Consider the following 25,488-nt stretch of genomic DNA (forward strand, 5'->3'; position numbering starts at 1 on the left):
GCTGACAAAAGGTAATTGTGGATCGACACCTGTAACCGGGCAGTGTGGACTGTGGAGTGTCAGACAGTTTTAAAAGAGCTAACAGGCTAATTTGGCTGCTGGTGATAGTCACAGTCTACACAATCGTGTCTCTTTATTCGTGATTTTTTTTTTCAAACCTGGCAGCTTTTGGTAAGTTGCCTCCTTCACGAGGCCGACTTGATCTTCTGTCAGTGTGAGCAGAATACAAAAATGTTCAAATGAAATCTGTTCCTTCTGTCTTGTAAACAGTTTTCCTTCATTAGTTCCACGTTCTTATAAAAAAAAAAAAATCATGGTTTCTTGCAGGAGGCGTGGGAAAGTCTTGAGGGGTTTCGAACGCTCTGTCAAGTAGCGTTCAGGTCGCTCTGTCACTCGCACTCCTCGCCTGCAGTCGCGGCCTCCAAAGCAGCGAGAGCCTCGGCCACCATCGAGTCCGTGATGCTGTCTACGCATTCTTCCTCGTTCCTGCCCTCGTCCTCGTCCTCGCTCTTCATCACAGAGATCCCGCTCTCCACGGTGGAAACATCTGGAGTCTTTGGCGGTCTGCGCTCGTCCCTGGTGTCTGCCGAGGACAGGCTGGTGTTGCTGGTGTGGATGTCCACTGACAGGATGCTACCTTCGTCCCCCGTGTCACAGGGGTACTCCGGCGTTCCTCCGACACCCTCGTCTACCTCGTCTGCCGATGGGATTCCACTGTCAATCGTGATGGAGCTGTCCCACCCGTTCTTTGTCTGATGGTGTCCTGGCTCACCGTAGCTCCTCTGGTTCTCCTCGATGTTCGGGTAAACGGGCACCTGGCTCGGGCCTCGCTCCTCGATCATCCACCCCGGATCAGGTTGGATGATGTAAACCTCTGCAGGCTGAGCGCTCCCCTGTCTATCCTTCGCAGACGAAGGTGCGGCGTGCAGTCTGTGGTTGACGTGGTTGTTGTCGGCCTCGAGTCTCAGCGTGCTGTCGGTGGACTTGCTGTAACTCGGGTTGTGGATGCCCTGCTTCTGTTTGTTGTGCTCGTTGCCAGGGCCTCCGCCTGAGAAGCGGTGAGGATGGTAGAGCATGCTGTCAGCGGAGTCCAGCTTCCTCCCATCCACCGCCACAGAGGGGTCGTAGATGTAGCTGCAAGAGAGACACAAATACTCAGTCAAATTCTTAATACTATTCCTGTTTTTAGCATCCATATAGATATTCCAAAAGTGCCCAGAATGATGATCCTTTGAGTCTAAATTTTCTAGTCATCATTGAATAAAAAAAATATACTTCTGCAGATTCTGTATGAAAATTCAGTCCTGTTATAAAACCCTCGTCTGTAAAACATTTAAGATCTAATTAATGTCTCTATGAAGACGTCTGCATTCGATGTCTGAAGTCAGATGGGACAACTGAATTGGTGTCGATGTTTGTCAGTGTATTGATGAACTTTGGGAAGAGCTAGGCTAGCTGTTTCTCCTCACTTCCTGCCTTTATGCTAAGCTAGTTGACTTAGTTGTCTTAATAGCTGATGCACACATATAAGAGATTTTTTTTATTAAGCTTAATCTTGGAGAGAAAAAAAAAACCCAAGGAAATCTGTACTTGGATGCTAGCTAAAGGAATGTGATGCTAAAGATTCAACTCAAACTTGTATTCCAATAGCAGGAAGCTAATAACACTAGATTACCCATAAATCATTTAGATTTAAAATTCCCAGAGATGTGACGCTTCCTGCTGAGCTGAGCTCACCTCATTAAGACGATAGTCACAGGGAACATTTAAGGTTTGTTTCATTGGATATATGGTCTGCTCTCTTTAGCTTAATGAAGCTTTTATTGTGCAAATTATAGTCCACACAGATTTGACTTCCTCGTTGGACGATAGAAGTCGATAAAGGTCTGAGACTAATCAACACTCATTTCAGCTCTACACCTTAAGCAGCCCCTTGTCGGCTGTAATGACCGCCTGATCCTCCACTTTGGGGGATTTTTCGACGTTATCAAACACCTAGACGTGTAGCAGGAGCATCGGCAGGGGGGCTTTTATTCTGCAGGCAGCTGTCAGACATCTCCTGCTGCGAGAGCCTCATGTTTTCATCACCTGTCTCTTCCTTCCTCTTTCATTTGGATTTCTCCTCCACCCTGTAACTCTCCAGGAGCCTCCGTATCAAACTTCCTCCTTGTCCTCGACTTCCTCTCAGCGTCCGTGCAACACAGTCCCCTAATCTGCGATCCTTTTGCTCTCGACTGCTTCTTGATTTGAGTGTTTCCCCTCGAGCTTTTTTCCCATCTTTTGTCTCACTCCCGCCTCCTCTGTCTTTAACTTGTCCTCTAGTTTTCTTTTCTTTTTCATCCTCTTCTGGCTTGACTTCACACTGCTCAGACTTACGCAGATAACTTTCACATGTATTGATTTATTCTGGTGAGCAGACATACACACAAACAGCTCTCTCCTACGCGTTTATGGCGACAATCTAACACACACAGACGGTCACCCTCTGACTTGAGCACCTCTCTCTCAGCCTGCCTCCCTCCCACTGTTTCCCTGCACAGTGGAAAGGCGAGAAAATGAATGTTTTCAATTTTTCTAACTCCTGGGCAGCGCTGATGCTGTGTCCTGGCTGCCAAGGTCAAATTTAAGCTTTCAGAAAAAGCCAGACACAGAGGAGGTGTGTGTGTTTTTTTTTCTCCGAAGGTCAGTGACTCATAAAGGTGGACAAAAGTGAAAATGAAACTATATTTTTATCGTCAACAGGAGGCATGCTTCCATATCAGGGCACTCAGTCTAGTGTGAGGAATCGGATAGCTTGCTACAATTTTTCTGTTATTTTCCCCCTGAGAGACGAATCTGACAAAAGGCAGCAAAAATGTCTCTGATTTTTGGAGCACTGAGGGAAAAAAAAAAAAAAAAAAAAGACAAATTGAGTGCTTTAACAGCTGCTGAGTCAGAGAAAGAGAGAAGCCACAGATTGGTAGTGTTAAGCTGTTTAAAAAATCAAAACAGAAACTTTGCATGCAAGTGGAATAAGTTGATTCGAAGGAGTTCCTCTGTCGGGATTCTCTCATTGTTCTGTTTTTTGAAATGTATTTATTTATTTGAGAGCTTTGTGGGGTTTTCTTTTTCTAGGAAGCTTCTTCCTCCTTTAAGACGTTAATTCTTTGCATACAGTTTTACCCTCCCTTTGCCGGACACCATGTTTTGCACTCTCTGCATCAGGTTCAGTTGCTGATTGTGCTTATTGCATTGCACAGGTTTAAACTGGCAACATTAGCTTCAAATAGAATTCAAGTTGCAGCGGTGCCTTTGGCTGTTGGGAGATGTTCCCGTCATGACATCACAAAGGGCAGTAACCCCTCCCCCAGGTGGGTGACGCCCCCACAGCTAGTTGTTTGTTGCCTTCTTCCAATAAACAATAGGACATGGTGCAAGAAAGCCAGAGCAACCCAAGCGCTTCCAGAGAGGGGCGGGGTCAAACACAGCTTATTTGCATTTAAAGCTACAGGCACAGAAACAGCCTGTTCTGACCAGGGCTGAAATAGAGGATAATACAGATACAAATACAGGATCAGAGTGGATTTATTACAAGAAACTTGGCAAGACATGTTTTTGGGAAGCTCTGAGACTTATTTCAACTTGTTGAAAAGGAGGAGAATAAAAGGGAATATTGATTATTTTTTGTATTTTTACAGAACATAGTACAGCTTCAGTTGCACAAGCAGGCCACATGAAGAACAAAACATGAATTTATAAATGAGCTGCCCCTTTAGTCTAAATGTATTGTCTACATTGTCTCTCTGTCATTTCTTAGACACTGAATGCTCTTAAAATGTTTCGATTTGTGAAGGAGAAGATTAATATCATATCCCAGTTTTCTAATTAAATAACTTAGTTTAGCTTGTTGGGAAATGTGTGTCAGCTGACCTGAAACTAAAACTGCTCTGTTGACCCAGTAACCTACAAGCCCACCCTGCCAGACCCCAAACGACACTAAGCCCAGAAATGTGACACTCCAGACAATTAGGGAGGTATGTGTGTGTCACAAGCATTCATATGTGTGATATGGGAAAGAAAAGGGGGGGGGGGGGGGGGATTACAACTCTTGGTATGCGAGTCACAGCGTGCCCTTTCATTAATCTCCAATCAAAATCTTGTTTTCCTCCCCGATTCCGTCTCCTCCTGTGTCCTCGAGAAGCGGAGGGCCGGCGAGCCCTGACAACAACACTGTGTCGGCCTTTAATGAAAAGACAGACCCGCAGAGAAATACAGTAACCAAGGGTGATGGCTATTGGCATATTGACTCCCACGTGAGGTTGAGAGTGCAGACATATTATAAACGGATCTCTCAGTATCTGCATGAAACAAGACAAGAAATCATTAATGTGGCCGGGGAAACATTAGACCTGACACGGTGGAGCTGCAGGTAAGAAATCTAAGGCGAGAGGTTAGGATAGGATAGGATATTACTTTGTTGGAAATTCAGGCGTTACAGCAGCAGCAGTGCAGAATCAAAACAAGTCAAAAACCGAGTTAAAAATAATAACATAAACATAAATACAATTCCAGGTAGTAAGGGGGGGGGGGGATATATACAGAGGACTATAGTGCGGTGGACTCAACAGGATAATACTGTGTAGTGAATAGCATGTTAAAGTGACCGGTGAAGAATTTAAAGTGACATTTGTGATCAAACGGTTAAGTAACCAGTATTTATAGTTATAAGTTATAAGTATAATAAATATAGTGCAGTTTGTATAGATATATAGTTATGAGAATATAGGAGTATAATGTAATAAAGTAATATATAATATAGATAGTATAGATATAACATAATAAAAAAATAGAGGGTGAGAGGAGTTATCCAGGATGGATATGATTTTGTCCTTCATCCTCCTCTCAGCCACTGTCTCCAGAGTCTCCAGTTCTAGGCCAACGACAGAGCGGGCCTTCTTGACCAGTTTATTAATCCTGTTTGCCACACCAGTCTTGATGCCACCCCACCAGCACACCGCAGCAAAGAAAAGTGTGCTGGCCACCACAGACTGGTAGAAGGTCTTGAGGAGTCTGTTGCAGACACTGAAAGACTCCTCAGGAAGAACAGCCTGCTCTGTCCTTTCCTGAAGATGGCGTCAGTGTTGTGGGACCAGTCCAGCTTATTGTTAATGTGAACCCCAAGGTACTTGTAAGAGTCCACCCTCTCCACTTCCTCCCCCTGAATGATGACTGGGACAGGGGGGCACCTCTTCCTCCTGTAGTCGGCGACCACCTCCTTTGTCTTGGCGATGTTGAGCTTCAGATGGTTGTTGTTGCACCATGTGACGAAGCTCTCGATCAGACCTCTGTACTCCACCTTGTTGCCGTCAGTGATGCGGCCCACGATGGAGGACTCGTCAGAAAACTTTTGGAGATGGCAGGAACCAGAGTTAAACCTGAAGTCTGAGGTGAAGAGAGTGAACAAAAAGGGTGCCAGAACAGTTCCTTGGGGTACTCCAGTGTTGCCTGTCACCACATCAGAGACAAAGCCGTCCACTTGGACGTACTGTGGTCGGCCAGTGAGGTAGTTAAAGATCCAGGCTGTGGTGTCGGGGTGCAGATGAATATCCAGCAGTTTTTCCCTCAGGAGGCTGGGCTGGATGCTGTTAAAAGCACTGGAGAAGTCAAAGAACATGACTCTCACAGTGCTTCCCTGCTTCTCCAGGTGTGACAGGGCTTTATGGGTCAGGAAGGTGATGGCACCCTCCACGCCGATGTGCCGCTGATAAGCAAACTGCAGTGGATCTAGGAAAGCAGTGAGCAGGGTCTTTAGGTACTGGAGAACCAGCCTCTCAAATGTCTTCATGACATGTGACGTGAGTGCCACAGGCCTGTAGTCATTAAGAGTGCTGGGACGACCTGTCTTAGGGACTGGGACAATGCAGGAGGTCTTCCACAGGTCAGGCACCAACATCAGCCTGAGGGAGAGGTTGAAGAGGTGCCGAAAGATTCCTGCCAGCTGCCCAGCACACACCTTGAGGATCCTGGGGCTGATCTGGTCAACTGGCTTTTGTTATGCAGAGCTTGGAGAGCTGTCGTTGTACCTGGCTCGTAGTAAGAGTGAGAGTGGTGGGGAGCCAAGTCTCCAGCAGAGGTGCGAATGGCAGTTGGAGTGATGGGTGAAGACCCAGACCCACTGTCTGAGCTCACCGGTGTGGGAGTTGAGTCAAACCTATTGAAAAATAGGTTCAGCTCAGCAGCAAAAACTGGTGTCCTTCAGCTTTGGACACAGGCTTGCTGCAACCCGTCATCTGCTTCATGCCATTCCACACCTCCTTTGAATTGTTCTGACCCATCTTAGCCTCAATCTTCTCCTTGTAGCTGTTCTTGGCCTCCTTCAGCTTCTTCTTTAGAGTCTTTTGGACAGCCCTGAGCTCCTCCCGGTCTCTAGCCATGAAGGCCCTCTTCTTGCTGTTAAGAAGATGTCTGTGATGTCTTTATTTATCCATGGTTTGTTATTGGAGAAGCAGCGAACCTTTTTAGTAGGGACTATGGTATCCTCACAAAACCGGATATAGTCTGTAATGCAGTGAGTGAGTCCTTCAACGTCATCACCATGTTCCTCCTGAAACAGTTCCCAGTCTGTGACATTAAAACACTCCTGCAGGGCCTCCTCTGTGTCTTTAGACCAAACCTTCACAGTCCTTGTTCTGGCCACCTGTTGTTTCACCATGGGCCTGTAGGTGGTATCAAGGTGAATGAGGTTGTGGTCCGATTCCCCGAGGGGTGGGAGTGAAGAAGAGCTGTATGCTCCCTTCACGTTGGCATACAGCAGGTCTATGGTTTTATTCCCTCTTGTAGCAGTTTACTGGTTGTTACTGTCATTGGTAGAGCCAGATAAGAGGTTTAAGCTAACTGAGGGGCAAGCTAACGCGAACACTCAAGACAAATGAAGCATTTGGCTGCGTACGAACGTTGAATCAGCACTCACTAGTTAAGTGAATGTTAAAGACGTCTACCTCCTCACAATACTGAAGCTGTGTTCACGCCGAGAGGGAAGTTAACGTTTGCGTTGCGTTGTTCGTGTACATTTTAAAGTGATTGGTGAAGGTGGGGTCAGGTTTAAAGCGAGTATCCACCCCTCCTTTTATAAGCACGTCATTAACGCCTTGATTTATTAAATTGGCAAGAGATTTCAGCAACCAACCACTGATGAGTTTAAGTTGTAAACATTGAGTCACATGGAGGCTGCACTCTGGTTTAGTACAGCAGGTAAACAGGATATTCTTTTGATTGAAGCGCTTTTAAACATACAATAGCTTTGGAGAAGACGTCATCTTTTCTTACTGCTTTCATTGAGAGCCCCCTAGTGGCCGTATTTACATACTGTGCGTTTAATGGATTAAATCTTGCTGCTCTGTTGAAAGATTTGAGAATTCTAGAAATTTAGTGACAAGCGGATGTGGTTGTGTGCAGTGGAGTCAACGCCTTTGGGAAGTCAAGAAATCTAAACCCTGATTGGCTGTAGTAAAGCGATGCAGTGTCAAGCGAATCAGTAGATCAACTCTACATTTTGAACTCACACGAGTACACAGTGTAAATTTAGTGCACATTCAAATCCCCCCTGCTTCCCTGAACATGTGGGAAGAGTCGTCACCATGCTAGCAGCTTTGAGAGGAAACAACAAATTAAAAAAAAAAGACAAATGACTACAACAAGTCATCGAGGACTGTAACAGAAAGGGAGCACAACGTAACGAAGGAGGAAAGGACTGCAGAGTGAGGAACAGTTCTCACCTTTTTATCATCCTGCAGCATTGGCACCCCATTTGGCTCGCTGTGTGGTGAACTGTGGACGAGACATTCAAAGAGGTCAAACTCTGATCACACACACTGAAACACTTGAAAACATGCATGTATCACTTTCAGGCGGCGACGTTGTCCAATCAGTGTCTCTGACACGCTCATCAAGGAAAGGTTAAAGTTTCACAGATACTTTGCCAGAGTCCGAGGCCGCCATCGATCGACACCTCTGACATGTGAGCGCTTTTTAAACGGGAGCTTCTCTTGAAGGTTTCAGCTCATCAGTCAAGTTTTCTTGCTTCGCCCTTGGTCTCTCCTGTTTGGACACGAGGATGAAAATCGTGTCTGCCTGAAGCGACGATAAAGATGTTTTTGCCATCCATCACTGCTGTTTGTTTGTGTGTGTGTGTGTGTGTGTGTGTGTGTGTGTGTGACCTTTTCTCTCCTGGTGGTGTGTTTCTCTTGGCTTTGGCATTTCATTGCTGAGGTAAATAATTAATCACCGAGTCCTGAATGGGTTTGTCTGTGAGTGGAGGAGAAAAGAGAGCGACAAAGGTATAGAGGACACACAATCTCTTTGTGGAGTAAAAAAAGAAGGATGTGTGCCCACGAGACAGAAACCTCTTCTATTCTTAACCGTAACTTTCTGACCCCGCAGGTTCTACCTTTACTTCCAAGCTGCAACTTTTAGCACAAGGAGAAAAATGCAAGAGCTCGGCTACAGATCCAACTTCTTCGACTATTTTCTTGCCTCAAATATCCATGAAAACATTTCAAAGCTTGACTTCTATACCGAAGCTCAAACGTATCCTCTAAGGATGTTGACCTTTATTAATGTGTCAGTTTAGAACTACTGTCATTTCTACCTCACTTCTGTGCCAGTCATGTGCAAGTTTACACGAAAATATATTTTTTGAAGAACAGATCCTCTTAAAAGTGTGAGTCTACAAGTGAAGGAAACGAGGAGTCTTAGTATTTCACTTCATGTATTACTGTAATATTGTTTTTATTCTATAAAACGGATGAAGTCGTTCATCGATGATGTTGAAGTAGAAAATTGATTTAAAGTAGTCAACAGATGGGGGCGCTGGTGACACAGTGTACAGAGGGTTTGGTCTTTCAGGCGGGCAGCCCGGGTTTGAATCCGACCTGTAGCTCCTAAAGCCCCTAAGTTGTGGATGGAGTTCTACGTTTGTTCATTTGTTAAAAGTTCCATTTTAGATTTTCTGCAGCTGTCGATAAAAAAAAATCCTCCGTCTTTTGAACCTGAGAATTTCCGTTAGTCCTGCAGCAGTTAAGGTGAGAAACACATCTCTACAAAGTCATGAAGGACAGTCCTCAGAGACGTTCTAGAGAGTTCTCTAAACGATGAACAAGGGAACAACAAATATATTCTTCATGTGCCGTACTCTTCCCGTCAGCAGTGATTAAAACAAGCAGACCTCTCGTCTTTGAGTGCTCTCTCTCCTCTCCTAAGAAACGATCTCTTCACGATTTGTCCGCGTTCTTCACGTGTTCGGACAAATTAAACCGCCACTTTACAAAAAAGAAGGCGTTAGTGCCACGCCGAGTGCAATCCAGAGTGACACGCAGGTTACACACCTGATTGCACACCCACCAGCTGAGCTGAAGTGTCCCTTATCTTGCAGGAGGGCAGCAATGGAGGAGGTAATTTCCCAGCGGGCATCGGGAACTGTCTTGTTAATGAAGCGCTCGGCTCTATCAGCTGGTTTTCACAATCAGCAGTCACACTGGAGCAGGTCAATAGTCCTCAGACGAGCTTCGACTCAGGTTCATTTCTGCCTCCTCTCTGACTTTTTCTTGTGCATCAGCCTTTTAAAAATGAATTCATTCATATATATATAATATATTTTATTAATCCCAGAGGGGGACTTTTTTTTTTTACTGCGCTTCTCACACACGAACATGCATTAATGGAGAGATGTCCGAGTGCTGCCCCCACTGGAAGCGCCCTTGCTCAAGGGCACCTTGAAACCAACGTCTTTATTTTTGGTCTGCATTGGACTTGAACCAGCGACCCTCCAACCCTCCGGTCCCCACCCAAGTCTCTACAGACTGAGCTACCCAAATGCCTTCATTCATTGCCTCCCGCATTATATTTAACCCATATCTCGGTGATGCGTCTGCTGCTTGTCATACCCCGGGTACTTCCTGTTTCAGAAACCCACATCCTGCATTCCTCCACCAGCACCTCCACAGAGAACATGGAGGTGGTCATGACTGTGCACATTTATTTCCTATATTGTTAAATAAAATGTGTTTTCAATCTTTAGTGACGTCTTCACACTGGATCCTTTTCTGGATCGTCAACGCAGCAAAGTGCACCCATGATCCGCTGAACACAAGTCACGCGAGAACTACGAGATCACGCGTGAATAAAGAAACTTTTCAATCATGTTGTTGAATCAACAAATCCACCATCGTGTGTATTCTACAATCACATATTTTCACCTAAAAAAAACAGTTAGCCTTTAAGAATGATATTAATACATTTAAAATATCAGTGAAACATTGTCCAGCTGAAAAAGCAATCACATCACATCCAGCCAATATTTCAAAAAGGCTTCAGAAGACAGAAAACCTCTGAGAAGCTGGAGTGAAACTTACAGTGATCACCTTACTGAGAGCTTGAGAAGTTCCATTTGTTTGACTCTCCACATATATTTATTTAAACGAGCTGAAATGTGTCTGTCGTTGATCTGATCAAACAAACTTCAACAGCAAGCTGCTCTCGTTTCTGTCTCTCTTCAGACGTGCTGCTTTGTGCTCCTGTTTGGCTCCTTCAAACGTCTGAAATATGAAAAGCTTTAAACTGAAGGGATTTTGTCTTCTGTATTCTGTAATCTCTTCTGCTTCAGTATTATGTACATTGAGGTTGATAGTGAAGAGAACAAACGTCAACATGCAGAAAAACTACCTCCCCAGACATGGTAATAATCCGTTTAAGTGACGACGATGTGATAAATATAACTCTCTGCATGTGGAGAAGAATCCCTCTTCAGCCTGCTTCATTATCTTCAGAGTGAAATCCTACTGGTTGGAAGTCTTTATGAAGATGGGGCTCACTGACGGTGAGTAAAAAGAAGTTCTTGCTCAGGAGGAGAAAAAAAAGAAAAGTGTTGGATTTATTCACCAAGAATGAAGAAAAGAGCAAAAAATATATATAAACAAGAATATAAAGGCACAAAATGAAAAAAAAACAGACTTGAAAGAAAACAGCCAGGTTTCCCCCAGACTTAAGCCGAGTCTGATTTTAAGCTTCTCTTGGCCCCGCCCCTATTTGGGGAAAAAGCTGGTGTCAAAAAGTCCATAAAGTGCAAAACAGCACCGTCTTTCATTAAATACACCTGATTGGTTTAACTAATATCAGAAACATTGGGTGCTGTTTTCATGGAGGAGATGTTACTATATGACGGTGACTATTAATCCGCGGCTGTTGTGAAGCTGCACATTTCAATGACATCACGGCGGCCGGTGACTCAGCGAGTCGTGTGAGAAAGTGAGAGCACTATACAGTCCACTACATATACAGTAGGTCACTGTATAGGAGGTAGGGAGTAGGGAATGATTGAGTGATTTGTGACGCAGCCGGTCAACACAGCAACATGAAGTTACATCATTAAAAAGACTTCAGGCAACTCTGTATGAAGGGCGGCATGTTTTCGGTTCCTGGCCAAAAAAAAAAAATCCTGTTCAATCAGACAATAGACAGGCAGGCTAATGGTTGGCTGACTCTGTCGGAAAAAGGAGGCCTTCCACCAGCATGGAGTTGGGTTGCAGATTTGCAAGGCAAAAAAAAAAGTGTGTGTGGGTTGTTCTGACTGTGTCGTTGTACGTGTTAGCCGACAAATCTGCAGCTGGTCGGCAGGAAGGAGCACACTCAAAGTCTGAGGGGAGAGAGAGTCCTGCAGAGGAGCGAGCCAATGAAATCACCTAAAGCCAAGATAACTAAGAGACGTTACAAGTCCAAGACAGCTACCGCTGAGAGGCTGCCGAAAGAAAATGACGGAGCAAACATGAGTGACGTGCAGGCTCCGATGAGTCTGCACGTGTTTGCAGAGTAAACAGTTGAAGACAAAGAAACTTTTTTTCAAATCCCCTCATCACGCTTTGTCAGTGATTAATCGATGTCACAGTTCTTCTTGCTCCCAAACACAAATCCAAACGTCGACTTTTTATCCTGTGATGCCAACGAGGAGCTGAAAATGTTCCTCCAAACGGGGCTCTGGGGACTAAAGTAGTTCACAGTTTGTGCGGTGCAGAATCAATTAAAAAAAAAAAAAAAGGGGGGGAGGGTTCCAAAACTTACTCGAACTATATAAAAGTTCCTGTGGTCCAGAAAGCAGAGCGGTCCTCAAACATCCTCTGAAGCTTCCTGCAGGCTTTGTGGATACAGCCGAGGACTAAGATTGACATCAGAAAACTCAAACTGACCAATCACGTCGTTCCCTGGAGACTCTCCAGAGTTGTAATGAGATCACGGATTCAATCTAAGCATCAAATCACTACCATTCATTCAGATATCGGCCTTTGTTGGCTGGCAGTAACAGTGCTTTATCTGCTCAATGTGCCGTTCAATATTTTATATATTGCTCCAGATTTTTTTTTTTTACGACTGAGAAGATCGGAGGACGATTACTGAAGGGCAGAGATATTTCAGTGCCTGCAGCTTTGGCTGGACTCCAATTTTTTTTTTTTTTGGGGGGGGGGGGGGGGGGTGAGTTTCCCTGAGAGGAAATTGAAGCATTTCATCTTGGAGACACAGGTGTAATAAAAGTGAGATTGCTCTAGAGTGTCCCCTGAATGAGGAGGGGAATTGAAATCCAGGGGAAACCTGAGGAAGTGGCAGTCAGAGTTATTTCAGAACGATGGCGTCGGGGTGGGTAAATGTTATCGAGAAAGATATTCTCTCTGTGAACAGAGCCTGGGTGGAGTTTGAAAAGCAGAGCGATGTGGGTGCAACCCAAGGTTTGGCTTCACGTGGGAAGAGGGCGACGCGTGTGGATGAAGGAGGTTCTTTATGTGGGAGCTTTGGCAGAACTGCACATTGCAGTAGAAAAGGGGGAAAGCTTGCGTGGAGGTACCTAGGCTAGGCTAACGGCTAACAAATCAGCTCGCCCAACCATTTTCCTGACTAAGGTAAAGATTCGTGGGCAACAGGTTTTTTAACATAACTGCTACGAGCTGCCCAGTACAATGTGAGTGACTGCTGTGTTTTTGTTTATATATATATATATATATATATATATATATATATATATATATATATATAAAGAGGTCTAATGATGCATGCCATTTACCTCGGAACTGGGAAGTCGGAGCTGGGAATGACGTCACACCCGAGTTGAGCGTGTTCCACTTGCAAGTCAGAAAAGCAACACGGGAACTTCCAGGAGTACTTTAACTAATTCCAGAGGATAACAACACACTATGTCCACAGAGAGAACTGTCACGATACTACTGGGGTGTTTGATTTCATCACACAAAAACAATAACAAGGGGCTAATAAACACTACAGTTGCAGCTTCAATGTAGCAGCCATGTTGGATTCTAACTCGGACAGCTCCGACTTTCTGACTAGAATAGGACTTCAAGTGGCGTTCCAGTAGACGCTTCTTAGTGGGAACTTGGGAATTCCCACTTCCCATTTCAACTGGAAGGCAGCATAATATTTGAGAAAATGTAAATCATTCCCCTTTTTGACAGTTCTTTAACAGCGTTTTAAACACTTTCACTGAATTGCCCCATAAATGTGTCGTATGGTGGGACATTTAAGAGTTGTAGATAAAAAATAAACAGCTAGCCGTCAAATAGCATCAAACAGTGTTTGCTTGAAAGATCATTATGTTCCCACAAATGTTATTTTATTTGAAATATGAAAAATAACTATTTCCTCAGCATGATCTCTTGGACCTGTGTGATTTTTTTTTCCAGTCAAATTGTCTCTTAGTGAGTGGTTTAAGAGTAGAAGTGAAGAGCAGACAGCACACCCAGAAGCTTTTCAGGATGGCGATCATAGTCACGCAGAGCTCGAGACTGTACTTCCAAAACATGTTGACTTTCCAAAAAGAGGACACAACATTCTTTTGGTTTACAGCATACACAAAGAAGAACAGAAGGCTTCCCCTCCCCCCGTCCGACTCTCTGACCACATTACTGTTACGCTTGAACCAGCATACAGACCCAAAATGAAGCTCACCAAACCGGTTCAGAGGCAGAGTTTTTTGGCCAGAGGGGGCCAGCACTTCACTCAAAGACTGAAAGCACACATTAGGAGACGTGGAAATGGTACTTCATAGACTTCTCAAAGTGCTTTTACACTGCAGGTCACACTTGCCCATTCACACACTGATGATAGAGTTATGAATTGACGCTATAAAAATAAAGATTGATTGATTGATAGAGGTTGCTATGTAGCTAGACCATCAGATGTAACAAATCCCATTCATACGCTGCTGGTTAAGTGTCTTGCCCAAGGGCACATCATCAGAGGCGCTGCTTATCAACAAGCAAGGCAGGTGACTGCTTGGGACTCCAGGCTTGGGACCCCAGGCCAGTAGGGGGCCTCCCATAAGAGCATATAATTATCATTATACCTGCTTCAATACCTTGTCACCCTTAATCTCATGAATTCATTTGTAAGGCCAGTCATGTCCTTCATTAAATCCATCCTCCCCACAATCCTAGGCACGTTCCGGTTTGCATACCAAGCCAACTGGTCCACTGAGGATGACTTCTGCGATCCACCCAGCCCTCACCCACCTGAACACCAAAGACTCGTATGTGAGAATGCTAAACCGACTGGGCCTCAACCACTCCGGATGAACATCTCAAGCGCCATCACACGAAGCTCCCTGCTCCCAGGCCCACAAAGTTTCAGCACCAATGAAAGTGTAAAGATTGCGATTGTCATCCCAAACAACAATGACATAAGGATCTGAGCCATCTGAGCAAGTGGTGCAGAGGTTACCATCTCATTGCTGCCACACCTGTTGGTTTGCAGTGATAACCTGTTCCATATCTGTCAAACCGAGGGGTGTCCAAAACTGCCGTGTGTGCCGCGAGGAGAAATAAACAATCGGCTGTGTATCTAAACACAGCGGGGTTTTGCTTACCGTTGTCACACGGGAAGTGACGATTCTTTTGACCAATGAAAGGACTGCTGTGTTTAGCTCCACCTTTTAGGGTCGGCTAGATATTCTTGGCACCCCAACGGAAGGGTCCCAAAAAGTGGGACGGTGCGGGTCGGTTATTTGGGAATCTTTCCCGGGATTAGTCTATGGAAACGCCGCAAAATGTGTGCCGTACCGAGACGAACCAAACCGGACCGCTCGGTGGAAACGGGGCTATAGTGTGTTTAATGTGTGATGATACCGTAGGAACTTGTGGTCATTTTAGGATTGAATTCAGTATCTAACAGGCTTTATCCTTTAAAAAACTGAGATTTTTCCCATAGATCACTTGGAACTAAATTTACGCAGGCAGCAAAAAGAAAAAAAGCCTTCAAGACTTCTGAGTTCAACATATAAATCCAAATCACACCGTGGTTGGTACTAAGGAACTGTAGACATGAAGGTATGCTGTCGTTTGTTTCTAGAGCTTTTTCAGAAGGGTTGGCCTCATACACAATCCAGCTAGTACTGTAACTATTATCCTCTGATCAACAGGTGGCACTAACATGCAAGACAGAAGTAGAAAGATGTAAACTGTCACAAACCAAATCTAAAGTTTTAAAAGGTGAACAACGAAGACTTTGACACTCCAATAACAGAGAGGAAGTTGCTCGTTATTTTTTCACTCTGTACTTTCATCAACAGCTCGTCCCTCTTTGTCCCACATCTGCTACCAGTTGTTCTTGTTCTGTCCTTGATGATTGAGATCTATCCATCCGTTGTTGTATATTGGCTGAGGGTTTGAGTTGCTGGTATAAACACTGTACATACCAACGCTATCAAACTAAATACAGGTCGATGAGCTTCACAGACAAAAACAAAGAGCTTGAGTCATGGTGGAGGCTTGGCTGATGGTTCACAAAAATCTGTCTAATATTCTGTACTGACAATAACTGAATGCACATTCACAGAGCTGTTGCCTTAAGGTGTACGTATGAGTCAACTTTTGAACAAAGGAGTCGAGTCTTTTACAGATGAAACCTCCAGGTGCAACGCAGCTCGGTCACCTGATAGAGTGTAATACAAGTTGATTTATGTAAACCATGTGTTCAAATATAAAGTCATGATTTATATCCTAGCAACCTGTGTGTGTGTGTGTGTGTGTGTGTGTGTGTGTGTGTGTGTGCAGAGGGACAGATGAAGTTCCTGTGGGTTACAGGGGAAGGATGTGGTGAAAGAAAAGTGGGCTAACAGGTCTGTTGTCGCCCATCGTTGGTGTCCAAAGTGTTTGTTTTCTGTTTGTTTTGTTGTCATTTGGTCGATTAATGAACTTTATCGTCTCTGATGGAGAAAACCCTCTGTCAGGGGTAGGGAGTGAGAATGTGTGTGTGATTTCAGAGAGATGTTCACAGATCTGATTTGGTGATTTGTAAAGACAACAAATAAATACAATGGAACAACAAACAGCTGTTTGAAAAAAACATGATTTTTTCCCTCCTTTTTTTCGGAGGCTTCATTCTTTTCTGACTCTTATGAATCACTTGGCTCAATAAAAACTTCAGATGACATTATAAAGCCGTGTGTGCGTGTGTGTGGGGTGTGTGTGTGTGTGTGTGTGTTTATGTGTATTAGAATGATGGCCTTGGGCTGCAGTCTGATATATAAACAAGCCCTGTTCCCTCTCTCTCTTTTTTTTTTTTACCCAGCAGCCCGCACTATCAATACGCTCCCCTCCTGGCTGGCAGAGCAAACAGACCAGCTGCTGTTTCCCTCCCATGATCCTGACCCATGAGCTCCCAATCGCACTTTAGCAGGTAAACAAGAGCTGGAAGAGCTAGTGCACTTTAAATGGTAAATGGACTTGAGCTTGTATAGTATTTAGACTACTCAAAGCACTTTCTACAATGCATGTCACACCTACACATTCACACCCTGATGACTGGTTGCTAACTAATAATACAAAGTCATCATATAAATACAACAATATTCTAATAATCCTGACGCAGCAGAGGAGCTATTTGGGGTTAGGTGTCCTACATGAGAACACATCGAACGTGTTGTTCGGAGAGCTGGAGATCGAACCCTTGACCTTCTGGTTGAGGGACGACAAATCTACCAACTGATCCACAGCTGCCCCCATGTCGCCCTGGCCTTTAGACGATGTTGACACAGAGATGTGGTGGTGGATAAATGGCGGTAAATTACCTCTTCCTGTTGTGTTGAATCAGACATAGCTTCAAATATGGACATTAACTAGAAACTTGGCATTTAAGCATGTTAAATTGATGACCTAATTAATGAATGTATCATATTAATATATGATTTATGATTATTGATTGTCCAAACTGCTTAAGTCCTTCAACTATTCATATGATAATTTGAAATATTTTTTGAAACTGGGACTATAAGACCTCGAGAAAAATATCAAACAGGCTCATTTACAAGTCAGCGTGTCTTTGTTTTTGTTTGTTGACCCTTGGAGGAAACGGACCCCGCAGTCAGGCAAGTCTACAAAATGTATGAGGCAGATCTCAGATCATCCTTTTATAAACGTGACTGGATATCGTTTTCCCCACGTGTATCACGACCTCGGGCGGTTTCGTGTCAGACTGCACGTCTCAGCCACTTCAACTTTTTAGGATCACAGTTTGTCCAACAACACATCCTTTCATTTACAAACACTATTTTCCAGTCCAGGCATCAATTTCATGGACGACCCTCTTCAGGATTTTTAACCCTTTGAATGCCACTTTGATTACACAATTCTTTTTTTTCTTCTTCTATAAACATCCGCCAAATTATTGAATGTTTGGTCGTTTTTAACACGGATAAAGTTGTTTGATAGATTTATGCAGAAAAAAAAATACTCAAAGCCACGGCCCTCATTTATATGCACCAGCGCCATTGGTCCAGCTTATGCTTCGAGTGTGGGCTCGTGCATGCATGGTGACGTCTTTTCTAACTTTCTTTTTCACAGCACACCAGTTATTAATTCCTGTCAGGACCTAAACGCCAATTTTAACCCAAATCTTACAACAACAACATAAAAAGTGGATTTGGAGAACATTTTCTACCCTGCCTTTAAGAGGAGAGTGAAACAAATTCACAGTGTTCTATTTGATCGATTACAAAAATGAAAATTTGCATTCCTAAATTTGATAAGAGAGAGACTTTCTGACAAAGAATGGTGCCTTATGTGCGAACACATGCCAAATAGATGGCTAGATCAAGAAAGATAAACAAAGATGTCCATAATGATGTGTGAAGGTTAGGAAACAGGATGAACACGTTAGTAGGGCTGTCATGTGGAGGTTTTGGTTTCCAATGAAAACGATGAAGCTACACTTCTGGAACTGATATGGTGTCGGCCAAATTCAGATTACATAATTTACATAAGCAAAACTACATTTCTGTTGGGCAGTGGGCCCCTCAGAGAATAAACCTTCATAGAGGCAAATAAGGTGGTGAACAAACACATCTGGAATGACCTACACAAACACAACAATGGACATCATGTTCCTCACACCTTCACAGCGCCTGGGACGCTCTGTACCTCCTGCAGAGTTTCTCCCCATCAGGGCGCATGGTGCCATAGTGATGAGGGAAAATGGTAGGAGGTGTTGTGGGCTCAGCATACACCAGTGTGTCGGTGTAGGCATGTATGCAGAGCCAGTCGTTTACTTATTGTCCCATGTTTGTCTTATTGCACCGAGGTACGGGGCCGACACGTGTACGACTTAAACTAAACCTCTGGATGTGTTCCAGAGAAGAGTGATCACTCTTAGAAACAAGGTGAACATTTATCAGCTCACACACAGAGTAAGGTCGCTCTTCTGGAAAGTGTCTCCAGATAACGTTTGTTTGGTTGGCGCTCTGCAAGTATAAGAAGCCGAGATGGATGATGGATGAAGACGTACGGAAGTTGTTTCGATCTAATGAGGACGATAACAGACGGGGGATTTCAGACGTCCATTCACACGCACATTACAACAAGATGTGTAAACGTCGTGGGAAAGGATGGTAAATGATGGTATTTGATTGATTCTGAAGGTTCTGCTGATTTTATTTTTGAGCTGTGAAGGAAAAAGAAAACAGCGGGGCGATCTATCCAGTGAAAGGGCGGGAACCCTTTGGGTGTCTCGCGATTCCATTTCGATACTTCGGGGTCACGATTCGATTCAGGATCTGTTTTTACGTTCAAAAAGATTCTTGATTCAACGTCTGCTTTTGAACGAGTACATACTTCGGGCTCTGCTCCAGACTGGCTGAATTTCTTTTGCTGCTCCATTTGGCGTTCTACTGACTTAAAGAGCTAGCATTAGCACTTAGCATGATACGGTTTTTTGGAAAGTTCTCTTCTTCCTGTTCACGGTCAGCACACGTTGTGAGGAAGTATTTCATGCTATGTGTCATGAGTGTTGGGATCATACACTTAAATGAGCCAGTAAAACAAATAGAAATATCGACAGCAGAGTTTGTTTTCGTGGCGTTTTCCTGTTCACATCCTGTTTGAGTCGAGTCATGCAGACTGGCTGCGCCCCACAGCAAATATGATTTGCATACATTTAAAATGTTTGTATTATCTAATAGGCGGGAAAATGGGCGGAGTCTGCTTTGGCTTCTCATCCTGCGTAGGTAAACTGGTTATGACTGCAAACCTCACCTGTCTGCAGCTAACAAAACACAGGTCAGAAATCCATCATGGAGGTTTAAGCGACACGTTGATGTATGATGGCTGCTGACAGCGGGACAGACATGAACGGGCTTTCAGCTCAGGGAAAATCGTCCTGGAGAACACAGAGTTCACCGAGTCCGCATGTTAGATGTGCAAACATGGCTCAAGGCCGTGAACATGAGTTGTGCATAACTGATTCGAGACCCCTCCTCCTCCTCTTCATCCCAACAAAGAACAAATGTCCCCGACGTCAGCCCATCCACTCACTCATTAACTTCACCTGCACATGTGATGTGTTCAGGGACCGGAGGAAATGTTTTTAATCCCAGTCCAATTCTGTGTATAAAACAGAACGCCTAAACGGGCTTCAATAGAAGATCAACTGATAATAATTATAAGGCAACTCTTCAGATCATATTTAGAGTTAGAGCTGGGAAATTCATCCAAAGTTACAGTCATTCAGAACCTCTAACCAAAGTCATCTTGGTCATGTTGATTATTTCGATTATTTTTAGGCTGGAGTCACGCGATGACTCGTCCAATCCATGACATGGAAGCAGTGTCCATCAGATGGACACATTTTGTCTTTAGGGAGGACAAAACACTGCAGGAAAAACCGTTTGCAAGAAATGCAAGTTATTTATTTTCTTCCGTTTTAGAGAAGTTCATTCATACTTAAAAACTAAAATGTGTCGTTTCCAATTCAAGCAATGCTTTGTTTTCTATTTGAAATATTTAATAAATAACCACAAACATAGCTTAACAACTTTCCTTAAAAAAAACATCCCAATTTTAAAAGTTGAGCATATTTACAGAAGAGACCAGTGAACTATGACGGCAAAAAACTCCCCCCAAAAAAACCCGAAACAATCCTTCATTTATCGTCATCGAGGTGAAATGTTTAATTATTCGAGATATTAATTTGAGGTCATATCACCCATCCCCATTTAGAGTCACTTCCTTATAATAGCTTTTTCAATGTGAAGATTTGTTGACTTTCTTTGTCTTGGTTGAACTAAATGATGACGGGACATTTTGATTTACAATAATTTGAGATAGTACTGATAAAACGCCACTTACTTATAGAGCTGATTTTAAGGAATTCATCTCTAATGGGAGCAAAACAATTGCAAGAATGTAAAAGGTAAACAGTGCGAGTATCATTTTAATATCTGTGATCGGTTGTCTCTATAAGAATAAAAAAATACATTACTTACTCACTACTTACATTACTCAAACCAGGAAGTATTAAAGATGCAAAACAAAATGTAAACACTCTAACGTAATAACAACCCTATATAACAAACATTATTTTGAAAGTATAAAGATGCTCTGTTTTCAACAGTAATGCCAATGTTTACAGTTCATACACAATCCTGTATGTATTCATAGTAAAAGGTAAGGTGAATAGGCTTTGCAGTGCAGCAGGTGCAACAGGTGTTCACTCATATCTCAGTGTAACATTCACATTTCCTCCTCTTTTTTTTTTTTTTTTACCTTTACCTATACAGATACATTCAGGATGATTTTAAGCGGGACAAATAAAGCATGCATCATCATGGCTTCACGAGGCTTCGGTGTGAAATATTTAAAGTTAAAGTCTTTTGAAAGCGGGTCGTCGCCATATGGCTGACATCACCAGCCGCCGTCCACCTGTTGTTGTAAACAACCGTCGAAGTTGCTTCACCTTATTTTAACATTGCACCAAACACATTTAGAGCGCTACTTCGCGTCAGTTTAAAGCCGTGTTTTTCCACACTAACAAGGAACAAAATGCAGCAACAGTGATAAAATGTTGTTTCAACCTACCTGTTGCGCTAAGCGAAGGTGTGGCACTTTGCCTCAGGTATCAAAAAGGCACGGATAACTTCAGCTGTCATTTAAGTTGTTCACTTCCGGTCCTTTACTGAGCAAAAACATTAATGAATCAGGTGAAAAATAAAAGGCTTTCCCAACGTCTTCAGCTTGATGTGACTTTTTGTCTTTGGTTTGAAAAGTTGTGGTGAATCGTTGACAAGAGTTCCCCCACCTCGGTGACTCCACAGTCCCATGTCTCCTGTTTGAACAGCCGGTTGCTGATGGTTAGTTACTGTGGGAGACTATGAGACAGTTGTCAATATTACACAATGAGAAACATCCGTTTCCTGTCACTACTTTCAAAGTAAAACTAAACTCAGTCTTGTTTAAAGGAAAGTAATCAATCATGGTTTATAAAACTGTTCGCGTAGAGGGGTTTTAATTACTCTAAGTTATGAAGTCCTAAAAGTTTAAAAATAAGTTAAAACTCAATTAATTAAAGAACCTTTTTATTCGAAATAAAAGATGGGCCTTCTTCTAATTGTCTTTCATTGCTTCATACATAAGTGCATTAACATGTCATGTGATGGATGGGTACTTTTTTGTTTAAAAAAAAAAAGAAACCTTTGATGATGTCACAGAAATTTTTAGTGTAAGATGTAGGCTTAAAACCATTTTTCCAGTTATTCAAAAATGTCTGTTTGCATTTCAACATGTCCATTCCAAAGTTTACCAGACTTTTCTTCTTTAACCCCATTGACACCTATTGTCGCGAATTTGCATCAAACTGCTTCTGCTCCAAATGCAGCCAAAATAGTGTCCGTATTCCTCCACTGCTGGTTGATGCACTTTCAATACATATCTAGGAACCTTTTGCAAGCATTAGTTTGTCACAGGACCAGTCGGAGACAGAACAAATTTTTTTTTGATGCGCTATGTATGTGCTATTTTTATGTAATATCTATTTTATATGCTGCTTTTAAATAAACTTTTTGCTTAATTTAGCATATACTTGAAAGCAGAAACATAAAAAAAAAAGTTTTACTACTTGGAAACAAATTCAGGCGTCAATGGGTTAATGATCGTCTATAGGAAAGATGCTTTTTGGTGTGCAAGGGGAATTTTCACTGATATAGCTTACCACAAGTGACTACTGGGCCAAAACAAAGCAATACTGATTCCAAGAACTTTACTTGGATATTATTAAAGGGATACTTCACCCATTTGCATGAAGCGGTGTATCATTAGAAACATGGTAGTAATGTTGAATGGTTGTGAGTCCAGCCCTCATTTTGCCCTGATATAAGAAAAAAATGTTTTTCTTTGCCTGGAAGTTTTCTTCATGTGATGCAATATGACGCTTTTTGCATCACATGAAGAAAACTTTCAAGCAAAGAAAAACATTTTTCTCGTCTCAGGGCAAAATGAGGGCTGGACTCACAACCATTCAACACTACTACCATGTTCTAATGATACACAGCTTCATGTAAATGGGTGAAGTATCCCTTTAAGGAGCAAAGCTGGTACACTGTTTTGTCTTACTTTCATAAATCAGTGTTTTGCTGAGGTAGTTGGGGATCTCTGACATAGACTGTGGATCAGAACCACATAGTATAAATATTAATGGACGAAGCCTGAGTGATATCACTTCTCTGTTACTGCAGGGGGCTCCGGAGGCTGCTGCCATTGAGAAGAAAAACTCTCAATACATTCGCCACTGAAAAACTCCTATACAAGAGTCTGAGACTCACATGCTCCTAAACAACACATATTCAGAGGAAAGGGATAACATTTAACAATATTGATTCTTAATTGCCTTAAATAAATTGATTCAATAGTTACTTACATTATCATTGATAATTTAATAAAATACATCATCAGACTTTAACATCCCTGACTTCCTGTTTGAACCTTGCAACCTGTTGTACAGCTTGACTCAGCTTAACCTGACCGGCCTCCTCACATTGACTATGTTGATCATATGACTTGGATGTGATTAGAGAGGGGTCACCCCTCAGCACTTGCTTTTCCCTTAAGAAAACGTCATTCTAGTTCAAGATAAGGAAAAAGTATATACAATTAATTTTGAAAATGAGTCCCTAAACTTTTACACTGAATGTACAAGTTGTTTCCACATGTTTTTGCGGTAACAAATTATACGTATTCATATACATAGACTTTTTTTTTTTTTTTTTAAACAGCGCAGACAGGCCTGTTTTTTTTTTTGTTTTTTTTTAAATTTTTTAATTTTTCACAGATAAACAGAATTACTCTGCCATTATGACACACCACTGAAGAACCGGTTAAGTGTATACGGACACACAAGTAAGTTTGTCCTTGGAGGGGTCGGATACATAAATCAACAGTGCATTAAATAGAGGATGTACTATCTATCTATAACATGACGAATATGTGACAAGTGCAAAATAAAGCTCTTCCAGACTTTTTCAAAGTTATGGTCGGTGGTGCCTCATAACTGCCTTACAACTTTATCAGTCACCCTATTGTCTGTGCCTCCTCCCTCCTCTTTTCTTTTCCAAGCTTCTTAAAATGACCTGAAACCCCTCCCCCCAAAAAACAGTGACTCAGAATAAAGATGTGTTCATATTTAAAATACACTGAACCACAACTCCATGATCTGCACCTTGTTTTTTTGTTTGGGTTAAACAACAAGTTATATGAATTAGTGTACTTCAGAAGTGGTAATTCAGTTTTTTTCAACCTTTAGATAAAGCTGGAGTCTCTACCTCAAGCTTACAGTCTTTATGCTAAGCTAAGCTAATCATGTTCTTGCTGTAGCTAACTCTATAAATTGAATCCCGTAAATAGTTAAGGTAAAGCCAAGTGATGTTGTCCTTTTTTAAGCTTAGCATCAAGATTTGAACTGGGAGAAGCCGTCTACAACAGCCAGTGTTGCTATAATGCAAACTTTGTTATTCATTTAGGTTATTGAGCATTGGAGATGCTAGCTTTTCTCTTCCTCCATTTTCAATGCTTTGGTCAAGCTACATAAACTCTGGCTTGAGCGTAATATTTATAAACGTAAGATTGGCATCAATCTTCTCTTCCTGATCTGTACTAGATTAAAAAAAAGGGAATTTACAACATTTTGAATGGTTCCACAAATAAAAAGAATGAGCTTCAGCCAGGTGATGGAAGAGTTAGCATAGCATTAAGACTGGAAATAAGGACCTAATAAGGCCATAGCCACAAAAATCTGATCCTTTGTATTCTAACTATGGCTTTAAAAGAAGTTTGAGTTGAGTTTTAGAGACGCTAACAGGACTAAGCCTTCATAAAATGTTTCCTCTCTGCTTTGTTTTTTGTTGTTATGCTAAGCAAGCTCAAGTAGTAGACATTTCCACAATTGTAATGGTAGAAATGGAAAATAGAAAATTCAAATTTCCTTTTTGAGATCTGAAAGTATGTTATCGCTGATATGTTTTCTTTAACGTTGTGGCAAACAGTCCCCCCCCCCCCCCCATCTTATGATAACTGTATATTCTCATTTTAAGCACTCATCAACAGCAGTTCAATGGATTATTTGGTTAGATTCTTTTTTGCTGGGGCTCCTTTGGTAGAGTTTGTTATCTCTCAGGTTGTGGGTTCGATTACCGGTTCCTGCAGTCACGCGTCTGATGTTTCCTTGGACAAGACACTTTAAGATGAATGGGATTAGTTACTTCTGATGGACACTTTACATAGCAAACTCTGCCATTAGTGTGTAAATGAGAATGTGAGCTCTGCAATGTAATGGCGCCTGGATGAGTCCAAAGACCATTTACCAGTTTTCTGCTGTTCCAGGGTTCAGGGTTTTACATTAACCTTGCAGAAAACAAAAACAACAACAAAACCCTCAGCTTGCCGAGTTTACAGGAAAACACCCACTTTGTCCTTTTGACCTCTTCTGAAACAACAAGAAATAATGAGAATATTTTTCTTGGGTGTGCATGACCTTGGCCTAAATCTTTTTCTTTGACACCTTTGACGCTCTCAAGACTCTTCATACCAAGGCCATGACTTTGAATATTTGGCTTTTGCATTAGCTGTGACGTGTGATTTGACAAAAAGATAAATGGACTTTGGTCTGTACTGAGTCATTGCTGGACTGGTGGCTTTAACT

The 25,488-nt window shown here is 42.5% G+C and overlaps 2 protein-coding genes across 3 annotated transcripts in view; one reads left to right on the forward strand and one right to left on the reverse strand.

The window, feature by feature from the left end:
• rell1 (RELT like 1) overlaps positions 1-14,168 on the forward strand; it is a 49,662-nt gene extending 35,494 nt beyond the window's left edge. For both annotated transcript variants that reach the window (XM_079370841.1, XM_079370843.1), the window contains exon 8: positions 14,157-14,168. In XM_079370841.1, the coding sequence (XP_079226967.1) occupies positions 14,157-14,160 (4 nt within the window). In that variant the 3' untranslated portion in view covers positions 14,161-14,168. The remainder of the gene's footprint in view (positions 1-14,156) is intronic.
• Positions 319-21,699, reverse strand: LOC306841148 (uncharacterized protein). Its single transcript, XM_079370845.1, has 3 exons — positions 21,378-21,699; positions 7,755-7,806; positions 319-1,134 (listed from the first exon to the last, which is right to left on the reverse strand). The coding sequence occupies exons 2-3, from the start codon at positions 7,784-7,786 to the stop codon at positions 390-392; spliced, it is 777 nt and encodes a 258-aa protein (XP_079226971.1). The 5' UTR covers positions 7,787-7,806; positions 21,378-21,699; the 3' UTR covers positions 319-389.
• Positions 21,700-25,488: the final 3,789 nt, after the last annotated feature.

Source organism: Symphodus melops (assembly GCF_947650265.1).
Source record: "Symphodus melops genome assembly, chromosome: 20".
NCBI lineage: Eukaryota > Metazoa > Chordata > Actinopteri > Labriformes > Labridae > Symphodus > Symphodus melops.